Source organism: Plecotus auritus (genome assembly GCF_963455305.1).
Source record: "Plecotus auritus genome assembly, chromosome: 9".
Lineage (NCBI taxonomy): Eukaryota > Metazoa > Chordata > Mammalia > Chiroptera > Vespertilionidae > Plecotus > Plecotus auritus.
The window spans coordinates 140,672,876-140,684,657 of NC_137783.1; the positions used below are offsets into that span (position 1 = coordinate 140,672,876).

Below are 11,782 nucleotides of genomic sequence, written 5' to 3' on the forward strand. Positions count from 1 at the left end.
TTTCTTCAAAGTCTCTTTCCATAAAGCATAACATTATCTGCCAAAGGCAAGATTCCAGGGACTAAACAAGGAGCTATTTCTTGGATCTCAACTCCATCCTCTGGACAAGCTTAATTTATACACTAGCATCTCTTTGTCTGTCATGGAAATTTTTAGAAACAAGCCAAAGCAATAAGTTGAGGTCTAAGAAGAAATCCAAAGTCAACAAGAAAAACACCAGTGTTTTCCACAAATGACAACACAGCCTGAAAAATGAAGAGACGTTCTGACCTCGCTGGCCAGCCATAAGGACTCTGGGCTCACAGTAAAGGTGTCCCAGGGTATGCACAGAGGGCTGCAGCCAGAAAGGCTTGGGGAAGGAGGAGACCAGGAGAAGAAGTGGTTCATTTTCCTGAAATCCGGGAGTCTGATTCCATTTTACTTCAGTTCCAGATTTTCTCACCAATGACCGTGCGCACAAAGACTCAGTGTTTGAACCCAGAGGGTTTTTGAACTAGGAACCATCATGCAGCTCTGTAAGGTGTTTTATTGTTCTTTTCTAGTACTTTACAGTTATGTATAGAAATACAACAGCAATGTTCCAACATACGTGAGGATTTGGTTCCATAGTGATTCTGGAGTAAGTGTAAGGAAGTTCTCCATACCATGCTGTGAGTCTTGGTTGCTGGTAAGTTACATCTGAGAAAGAAAATACAGGGCCTTTGAAATGGTTTAATGCTATTTAAGGTGTACCTACTGAGTGCTAACCACAATGTGCAAAAAGCTATGAGAAATACAAAGGCAGAGCAAGGATGGGCGCTGACCCAGGCTCCACCTTCAGAGAGAACATGCAATTTCAAGACGAGAAGAGGTGTTGGCAGAAACAGTCTGAGCAAACTATAAGGTGAGAATGTGTGACTTAGTTGTGTCAGACACAAATAAGAATGAAGGAGTCAACAAGAGACAAGGAGGATCGAAAAAGCAGGACCCAGAGTCTGAAGCCTTGTAGGTAGGAATTTGTGGCACCAACATCCCTACAAAAAAACAGGACAGGCCCTGGCTGGTGTGGCTCAGCTGTTTGAGCATTGTCCTGTGCACCAAAAAGGTCACCAGTTCAATTTCCAGTCAGGGCACAAGCCCAGGTTGTGGGTTCGATCCCCGGTATGGGTGCCTATAGGAGGCAACCAATTGCTGCTTCTTTCTCACATCGATGTTTCTCTCTTTCTCCCTCTCTCTTTCAAATCAATAAAAAAAATATATATTTTTAAAAAGAAACAAGACAGACCATTTACCTATGTGCCACCACCGTATAAGCCCCTTTGATTCTGAACAAAGGAAAACGTACTCTGATCAACCACAGCATGCAGCTGATTTTAGAAATTTTTTATGTCCAATTTATTTAGAAAGGGAGTTATTCATAGATCTATTTTCCCCTGCAACTGGTATCAACTACTACAACAATAAGAACAATAATAATAAAAGCAGCTAACATTCATTGAAGGCTTACTATGTACCAGCCATTCTGATAAGTACTTACCATGCATTATCTCATTTAATTACCACAACAACCTTATAAGATAGGTATTATTATTATTGGCTCCATTTCACATATCTGAAAACTAAGGACTAGGAAATTACTGTATTTTGCTTAAAATTAACAATTACTTTGAATAACAGAGTCTGTAATCAAAGGCAAGTTTGTCACCAAAAGTCCTGCTATAGAAACTGCAGGGAGTGAGGAGAGAGAGCTGAGTTATTCCGAAGTTTGAGTCAAATGAAGCCAGTACACTTGGACTTTTTCTTTACAGAAAACTTAAATTCACTTGATTTGCCAGAAAGGAATTGTGTAAGAGCACAGATGCCCCTCAGTGGCCACCTCTGGTACTACAGGTGCTCTAGTAGCTTGTGGCTGACCACAGAGCAGCTCAAGGCAGGTAATCTTGACAAGCTCAGGAGAGTACAGCTGAAGCTACAGGAGGTGGGACGCTTCCAGTGAAACAAGAAAGAGACTAAAAAGCCGGTAAGAAGGATTGTGAAAAAACGTAAGCCGAGTAGAATCAGAAAAAAATAGAAAGCCCTGGAAGTTTCTATGAAGAAAGAGGGATACTACCTTTATTACATGTGATGGATATGATGGTAGTGAACAAACGCAAAGGGAGATAAGCGTGCCAGCCACAGTTCGGCCAACCCAAACTGCTCTGGTTCCCTGAACCCCCGCCCACCCCGTTCTCCTGCCATGTTCTGAGTACCACCTGTTACTTCTCTATCCCCTTTCTCTGACTGGCTAATTTCTACGCATCCTTGAGGCCTGGGAGGCTTCGAATCTCTATTAAGACAGCTGTGAAGAAAAGAGGCAACGGCGTTGGAAAACACTCCAGAAAGCGAGGCAGGCGGCAACAGCTGCGATCTCAGAGATCCACTTACCCTCTCTGACGCCGGTCCTCTGTTTCCAGGGAACTTCCCGACAAAGCTGCTCCAATACCCAGTCGGCTTCTCTCAAGTCAACAAAGCCAGGATACAAACGCACCCTTGAAGCAAAAAGAACCATTAGTAGCCAAACTACACAGGAAAGATGGGCTGCAGACTCTGTTAGCAGAGGGAACTGAGCTGGATGACGCCTCCTTTCATGGGGAGATGAAATCATCTCACCGCACCTCCCGTAGCAAGCAGAGCCCAACGTCACCCAGGTCACGATGCTCGGATGTAAAATAAACTTTTGTGTTAAGACAAATAAAAGCATGAAGGATAAAGGGATTCATAAGGGCTCTTATAGACATGGTTCAAATTTGCTGCAGCACTTCTTAGCTGTGAAACCTTGGGCAAGTTATTTAACCTCTGAACCTTGGTTTTTGTAACCCGTAACATGAAGTTCATATCCACCTCAGATGGTTGCTGTGAAAAGTAAAGTAAGCCTGGCCCTGTGTCATTTTAACAATTGGTAGTCTTCTGATACTATGCCAATTGTAGGGGGAACAATAATTTATGATTACATTGAAATTAAAATATCCAAATGATGGTTCTTTCTCTCACTGAATATACACTTATTTCAACACTGCTAAGTCAGTTCAAATCATTTTGGAGATCCTTCTTAAGAAGTGTTCTGAAAGCCCATGGAACATTCTCTTGAACTTTTTTACTCTTTGAAGATGCATTTGATATTCTGAAAGAGCCAAAGCTCACCTTAAGCCATACCTGGTTAACAGTGAGATGTGACCAAAATAATGCAACTGGTTTGCTTGTGTGACTGTTAAACTTGCTTTAGAAGGGAGGTTCCAGAAAGGGTTATAATAATGGCAGTGCCACTGAGTAATTACAGAGACTTCTTCTAAGCAATTAATTTAGATATGTAAGTTCTGATATATTTTGCTTCAAATACCTCATTATTTCATAGTGACAATTAGTACACTCATGCATTGATTAATGTCACTTACCTAGATATGCCTGTGGGTGACCAGCTGATTTCATATGCACCCTCTTTCCTAAAGAAACAAAGAAACAAAGAACACAGACTTGTTAGTATCAAACAAAACAATACCCTCCACCCAGTGGAAGGGCTGTCCTTTGGATTCTCAAAGTCCTGGCCCACCAAAGTCATTCAACAAGGAGGGCAAGAACAGCCCCACCTTCTTCTGCCACTGAGATAAGGGGCGAGATGGCAGTACATCATTAATGGCACTGGGAACAGATCCTGACAAGATCAGACCACGAAATGAAGACTGTAATAACATAAACTCTGATCCTACCCCTTTCTGTTCACCCATAATTTAGGCCGAAATGGTGCCAAATAGAGCGCCCTTTTGGAAACTCTGGAAAAGGGGTGCATCTAACAGGTAGCAAGGGCTCTGTGCATCTGTTGCTTTCAGATACATGTCTAATGAGGTTCCTCCTCTGATTAAAGTCCTTCAAGGCTCCCCAGCAACTTGTCAGCATTGCATTTAACGTCCCTGTGACCTGGCTCCACTTCCTGATAGCTCCACCAACTTTATTGCCTGGACTCTCCTGACTACACCACCACGTTTCAGCTCAGCATCACCTTCCTGACCTTTAATCCACCCAAATGTTAACATCTCGTCCTCTGTGCTACCATAAGGCCTTACATACAAATCTACTGTTTCATGATACACAGGATTACAATGTATCTGGTCACATGTCCATTTCATTTACTAGACTGTGGGCTACTGAGGGGTAAGAAATGGGTTATTACTGTTCCCCAGCACCTAGCACATAGTAGCTGAGCAATAAAAGCTAACTGAATTTAATCAAGTTTGCAACAGTACAAAACTGCTGCATATGTGCAGGGTGGTGAGGTCCATGTAAGAGAAGTGTTCCCGACTGAACAGGTGCCTCTATCCAGATAACTGTGCCAGTTCCTTCTTGGAAGGAGGTATGTTACTGAGGATAATACAAAGGGACAGTTTTCACACACCCCTCTACCATGTGAGTGAGTAGCTCACAATCGCTGAGCAGGCTCTTAGGCAGATGTGTGAGCCACTCTGAACCAAAATGTAGCAGAACTACTGTTACACATACAATATTGATCACATTTCTAAACATGTGTGTGAATTCCCAGAAGGTGAATACAATGTTGCTATGTGATATATCTTGGGCCACAATTAGAAGCTGGCTCACTTCAAATGTGAGCCACACTTAAAAACATACTCTTTCTGTAAGTATGATGACATTTGTGTTAGTTTAAAATATTTCTAAGATATACAAGTCAACCTTTAACAGCCAAACAGCTTAACAGACTGCTCATGAGCAATAACATAAGCATAATGCTAACCTGCTAAAATAAAAGGATGCTTTAGACTGACAATTTATGTACATCAGATGGAAATTGAAAAGCAGGAAAAGAAGAGTCAAAACACCTTTAACAATTTTTGAAAAGAACATTTTAGACACATTAATATGAGGAATGGAATGTTTCCTATCATTCACTTGCTCTGAAACAATTATGTGGTTTTAAGAAATAGACTGTAGGGCCGAAACCGGTTTGGCTCAGTGGATAGAGCGTCGGCCTGCGGACTGAAGGGTCCCGGGTTCGATTCTGGTCAAGGGCATGTACCTTGGTTGCGGGCACATCCCCAGTGGGAGGTGTGCAGGAGGCAGCTGATCGATGTTTCTCTCTCATCGATGTTTCTAGCTCTCTATCCCTCTACCTTCCTCTCTGTAAAATATCAATAAAATATATTAAAAAAAAAAAAAAGAAATAGACTGTAGGGTTATCTAGATTTCTAGCAGCTTTCATAAGCATTGCTAGTAAAATGGTACCTCAAGGCTTCTCAAAGAGCCATGTTTCAATGACTCAGGAAAAACGCTCCTCCACACCCCGTCTTAACCTAGGAGATATTTTAGCTCACTATCTGCAGACATATTAGTGAAGTAGGGTCAGGAATCTACACCAGTCAGAATTTAACGTAGACTATCTTGTTGCATTTTCCACACCATCAGTAAATTCAGAAAGGCTTCTCAAAAGACCCAGCTTAACGACATCTGAGATAGGAATATCCCAGCCTAAAATTAAGACACTAACTGAGCTGTTATCTCTTCCATACGGAAAAACCAGGGGGAACAATCCTGGACTCTCCATTTCAATGCGGGCAATAGTCAGAGGAAGGCAGCAAATTACTTACTCAATCACTCGCGGCTCTGGGGCTGTGCGCACCACCTGCAAGGAAACAGGCAGATCTTACTGTGGAATGGCTCCTCACCCTCAGCAAGGCGGACTTGCAGGATTACCATAGCCTTTCATTCTGGTCAAAATAAATCAGGTTCAAAACTATCCTTTTTTATTCCAAGCTTACTATCCCACCAGAAACTCTTGTTTCTGCTCTTCTTAGTTACTAGTGAGCATTAAAAGACGATGCAATTGGAATGGATCCATTTTCCTAACAGCCAGCATTAGGAAAACCTTTCCAGGAGATTTTTTAAAACAGAAGATATTCTATAAAGTAAGGGGTTTTAATCATTTGTGAAATCATTACTAGAACACAGCAATTTTCGATCGCTGTGCCACAAGAATTTTTAACACACGCAATACCTGACTCTTTAGTCAGGGGCACTGACCTCTTTTCACTTAGATTGTCAAATAAGAAAATGACAACAGCCAACACAACAACAGCTATCCGGTGTGAATGCCCTGTCTGAACCATAAATATGTAGGTCATATAATAGGGTTGCATCTTATTGGTTATATCACATAATCAGGTGGCGTCTGATTGGTTAATTCTTGGTACCAGAACTCCTTATATACAAGTATAGGTACCTGATTCTTTAAAAAGTCACATTGGAGAAAAAAAGATGGAGAAAAACTTTCTTTTTGGTAAGCCAATCAAAATTATACCTTTTTAAATGTCAGATCGGCAAAAAATATACTTTTTGGTGTGCTAAAGAATTTTAGTAATTAGTTTACGTGTGCCATCAGATGAAAAAGGTTGAAAATCACTGCTATAGCATGATGCCTGATTTTTAGCTTTCTCCCTTATTATTAAAAACAGTGAATCTTCACTGTTTCTTACATTTTTCCCCATGGAAAAAAAGCGCTAAAATATCAAGCATTGTAGTTGCTGAAATTTCAATCCAATTCCAGAGACATTTGCTGCACTAGCACTGAAGACAGCACCGTTTTAGGACTGTGAGACTTTAACCAATGAAAGCTCTAGTCATGTTGTCACCTCTAACCTCTAATCATGTATAGCCTTTGTGCCAAAAAAAAGGGGGGGGGAATTATACATGCCCATAATTTGGGGGAAGACTACAAAGAATTCTCAGACATACTAAGAAATTGATATTCTACATTTCATTATTATTATAGAGCTTTCATTCTCCTTTTATTAGTGAATTTATTCAGTCACTACTTATTTGCGTGTCTACACTGTGAATGTAACTTATAAACCATCTGTTACTGTTGAAGGAGAAACAAGAATTTACCTGCTGGGGTTCTTTGAATACAAACTGTTTGTCTGATGGATGATGCTCCTTGTTCATCCAGGTCTGACCAGGGCTCTGGTGGAGATGGCTCTTAGCAGTGGTAGCTGAAGCAAGAGAGAGAAAAGTCTGCTCTCATCACCTCCTACTGAGCAAGGACCAATGAAATCCACTTAGAGGTGACCTCTATGACATCTAAAAATTAATTAGTAACATCTACTGAAGACCTCAGCACATGCACTGAAAGGTCTGAGTGTAAAGACTAAATGGGAGAAACACTAAAGATCAACCCTTAGCTCACCGTCAACAAATTCAGAGAAAATACCAGCCACATTTTAAATAATTCTTTAACATCGAAATGGGAGTCCATTATAAAGCAGAGGGATAGAAAGGAAAGAGGATGACAGTTGTCCACATTCACACGCACAGGATCCCCGCTGGTTCTTGCCTGGCTGAGCCACGGTCTGGCTCTTGGCTGAGCCAGCCCAGGCTCCCTGCACGCGGGCTCGCCGTCTTTTGTCCTCCATGTCGACCAAAAAGGCTTCTGCTCTTAGCTTTCAGAAGATTTCATTGCTGGTATGAACTGCACAATGGTAACCTGTTTTTTAAAACACACACACACATGCTTTTAATAGGGGTTGTGAGAACTTCTACTACTAATGGGTAACTCTAATCCTTCCAGGCAGAAGAGATTGCTCAACAGCAATCAGAGCTTCTATATAAAATCAACTTCTGTCATCACAACATCTCAAGCAAGGAGCCTACTAAATCCCTTAGGGCTACTGGTGTTAAGGTTTACCTTTTGCAATCTTATTATAGTACCTTCACGTCATTCACAAGAAAGTGCACGTTAAGAAATTCTACACCAGGATTAGAAACTACATTACTCTTATTAGTCCCCAGAGCAGAATTTAAGGAAACTAATACTCCACCTACCTGGAAACTGAGAAATAGGCTAAGGCTCAGTTTCCAAAGACATTTCCATATCCTATTATCACTGGTGGCATCAAACTTCCCTCGAAGCTTGTTAAAGACATCCATGGCCTTGCCCTGGCCAGATGTCTCAGGTGGTTGGAGCGTCATCCCCTACACCAAAAGGTTGCAGGTTTGATTCTCCATCGGGCACATACCTAGGTTGCAAGTTCAATCCCCAGTCAGGGCACTTATGGGTGGCAAATAATTGATGTTTCTCTCTCACATCAATGTTTCCCTTTCTCTTTCTCCCTTCCTGTCTCTCTAAAAATCAAAAACCATTTAAAAAAAAATCAGTGGCCTGTTAGAAGATTTGATGCAGGATGGATACAAGTGTAATAAGCATTGTAGGAGACATGTATGAGGACCACAAGGTTAAGTGCCTCACTAACATCACTCAAGAAGTCAATAGCAGATATATTACTATTCAAATTTTATTGTTACAGTCTTCAGCTAATTGAAGAATCCACCTCATAATGGTCAGTAACGTCATATTACTTTGACATTTTCACCAATAAAGTTTTAGTACACAGCATATACAGGAGCATGCAGACCTACCAAAACCAGGGAGGTATAGGCATGTTTTGGAACTATGATCCATTTCTTTATAAGCTATCTAAAAAAGCTTCTCATCGCAGGTTCTCGAAGGTAACAAGCATATTTCATAGCCTGTTTAACCACCGATTACCAGGACCCACCCATCCCCCACCCCCACCTTCTGATTCAGGACAGCTGGGATGGGCGCCCAGAAATCCGAATGTTTAACAAATCCCCCAGGTAACAAATATGTAATTCTTCTCAAAAGTGGGGAGGTGATAGGGGCTGTCATCTGCCCCAAAATACCAACTCTCCAGTCCCACAAGACGTGTAGAGGAAGCCCTCGTTTGACATTTTCTCTCAACTGAGGCCTTAAAAGCTTAACACGACAATTAGCTAGAGTTCTTGCTCGGCTCACGGGCAGCAATATGTTATTACATGTCAGGGGACAGATGTTGAAAATACAGGTTCCAGAGCCCCTCGCAGACCTAGCGAATTTATGACGCTGCAGAAACTGTTAATTCACCCCACTCCCCACCCCGGGATTCCCATCCCAGATCAAGCTGGCGAACCCCGCAGCTGGGCAAAGAGCTACGGCGTCGGCCAGGACTCGCTCTGAATCCAGATCTGGCACTTCCCAGCTGCATAACCTGGTGCAAATGATTTCACCTTTGGGGGCCTCAGTTTCCTCCTCTGTGAACAGGACACCAATCTCCCCCTCACAATTGAAATGTAGATTACACGGTCTTCGCGGGTGAAAGCCTGGCCCTCAACCAGGGTTAGCAACTTTCTGTAGTAGACCCTTCCCTTCCAGGAGGCTCGGGTGAGGTCGCGGAGGCCGCCTGGGAAAGGATCTCAGAGGCGGTCCCCGCCCCACCAGCCCGAGCGCCCACTGGTGAACCCACCGGCCGCACCTGCCGGCGGAGCCGGGCGCGCTCCGCCCTGGAAACAACCCTCAGCCTCGGACCCGCTTCGCCGCCGGCAGTCCGGGGAACCTTAAGAGTGCAGCACCGACTCCAGCAACTCCCAATCATAGGCCGTGGCGTCAGGCACTTCCTCTTACGTCATGCGCCGCCGCCGCTTCCGGCGCCAACACCTGGCGTCCGGGCTGCTCTGCGTTCCTGCCTTCCGAAGGGCCGCGTATCGGAAGGTGCTGAAGGGAGGGCCGGGTTGGAGGGGAACACGGGGTTGGAGGGTTAGATGGATCCCCGCGAGGTGCCCGGATATGGCGAAGGTAGGAATGAGGACGTGTTTCCGAGGCCAAGGCCCCTCTGGATATCGCCTATTGGAGACGTCCAAGCCTCTTTTTCCGCCCCGCTAGTGGAAAGGCGAGGGAGTTGGGGAACCAGGTGCTAAGCAAAACTATTTGAATTTTGCCCAGCCCGCGTTGCTCAGTGGTTGAGCATCCATCTATGAACCAGGTTTGATTCCGGCTAGGAAACATGCGGGGGTTGCGGGCTCCATCTCCAGTGGGGGGCGTGCAGGAGGCAGCCGGTCAATGATTCTCTCACCACCTCCTGTGCGTCCAGACCAGGGATGGAACCAGAAACCTAGACGTGTGCCCTGACTGGGAATCCAACCGATATCCTTCCGTTTCACAGGAGGACGCTCCAACCAACGGGACCACACCGGCCAGGGCAAGTTATTCTTTAAGATCTACCACAGCGTAGTCACTGTAAAAGTCTTTAGAATGAGCCTCATACTGCTTACCTGCAGGACGTTCAATATACCCTATCAATGTAGCTATGTTGTTGCTACTATCTAATTTTCACAGCATACACTATTCTTTGTTATAACTTGTAACATTGAAGGAGAAACAATTTAGCCTGGAACTGAAAGGAGGGGAAAGTGGTATGGTCGGACTGCAATTTTTATGTTACACACCCATCAACTAGTAATTTGTCAGTGTCTGCTTCTGGCTCAGGAACCTTAGCTGTATCTTCCAAAGGATGTAATTTGTTTCTTTTTTTTATGGTTAATGGTTTTGGAACAGAAACAAAGAAGTCTGGATTAAGGAGTCCCTAGAAGTAGTGTTCTCCAAGTAGAACACTTCTCAAAAATTAATACATAGCCCGCTTGCATCTAAAATAACTGCATCTTTAACAGAATCACTTGTATTTTTACCAAGTGCCCAAGGTGTTTCTGATACATAGAACATTTGGAAACCTTTTGGATACATGTAGGGTGACAAATTGTTCTAGTTTATCTGGGACTGGGGGTTTCTCAGGATGCAGGGCTTTGTAAGTGCTAACGCCAGGACAGTCCTGGGCAAACTGTTGATCATCCTAGATACATGTGAGTATATACTATTAGAAAGACCATCTTGATGCAGTATGGCATCCTGGGTTGCCCCATTTCTCTTTGCAGGATTTGTTTCTATTAGGGTTGGTGGTGGTGGAGACCATGGAGAAGGGATGAAAATGAGGTGCATTGCCAATGCTTACTGATTCTCAAGTCCAAACCCATCCTTCACTGAGCTGCTCGCAGTACTGGAACATGTCTCCTTTTCCATCTGGCCGGGTGTTCAGTTTCATCAGTAGAGGGTGCTGGAGGGACATACTAGGAGAGGAGGAAAGGGCTCTTCCCGATTCCAGTGTGCGGTCTCAGCTGGCTTTTCAATGCATGGTGGCTAGCCATATTTGGCAACTCTCTGTGGGCTGAATTTCAGTGTTAGTTGAATTTATAGCTTTGTTAAGTTTCTCTTGTGAGGCTAAGGCATTGATTGGGAAGGAATGGGATCCCCAAACTTGAAATAGGCACTTCTGCTTGGGCCCGGATGAAAGTGACGATTTTGAACACCCTGTGCCTCGTTTGGCAGTGGAAGTAGTTTGCCCTTCTTTATCTGGAGACACTTGAAAACGCTGTGAAACCCTCACCTGGAGCAGATGACTTGAAAAATACAGCATAAGTCTGTGCTTCCCGGCAGGTGAGAGTGCTTCCGGCTTTGTGCGTTCCTTTGTATTCTGCCTTGACCTAGAGGTAGACCAACCTAGAGGTACTTTTAAGTGGCTGCTCTCTCTATCTACTGTGTCGGTATTTTTAGAGTTTTCCTTTTCCCCTGTAGGTAATTTCTTATTATGGTGAGTAATTCTTTATTTTATTCCTGTTTGAATTACTATATAGTTTCTGCCGAGAACCAATTCCAGCATGTAATAATTACAAGTTTTACCAAAAAGTTGGTGAAGCTTGGGGAACTCAACAGGGTTGAGTCACATGTAGTTTACCTGTTGGAAACGGCTACAAAGCATTTCCCCCAAACCTGAATAGGATTATTAGCTGCCAGACATTTCAGGACATTTTATTGCCTCCTGTTGGCCAAACACATGAATAGCTGTAGGCTATTCCCAAAACTGACAATGTTTCTGTA

The 11,782-nt window shown here is 43.5% G+C and overlaps 1 protein-coding gene across 3 annotated transcripts in view; it reads right to left on the reverse strand.

Moving 5' to 3' along the window:
* ALKBH3 (alkB homolog 3, alpha-ketoglutarate dependent dioxygenase) overlaps nt 1-9,464 on the reverse strand; it is a 31,175-nt gene extending 21,711 nt beyond the window's left edge. The window contains exons 1-7 of one of the 3 annotated variants that reach the window (XM_080641534.1): nt 9,330-9,464; nt 7,355-7,504; nt 6,910-7,013; nt 5,613-5,647; nt 3,411-3,458; nt 2,404-2,507; nt 590-678 (exon numbers count right to left, since the gene is read on the reverse strand). In XM_080641534.1, the coding sequence (XP_080497660.1) occupies nt 590-678; nt 2,404-2,507; nt 3,411-3,458; nt 5,613-5,647; nt 6,910-7,013; nt 7,355-7,433 (459 nt within the window). In that variant the 5' untranslated portion in view covers nt 7,434-7,504; nt 9,330-9,464. Of the gene's footprint in view, nt 1-589; nt 679-2,403; nt 2,508-3,410; nt 3,459-5,612; nt 5,648-6,909; nt 7,014-7,354; nt 7,505-9,084 lie in introns of all 3 variants that reach the window. The other 2 variants (XM_080641533.1, XM_080641535.1) reach the window with 2 other exon arrangements.
* Nucleotides 9,465-11,782: the final 2,318 nt, after the last annotated feature.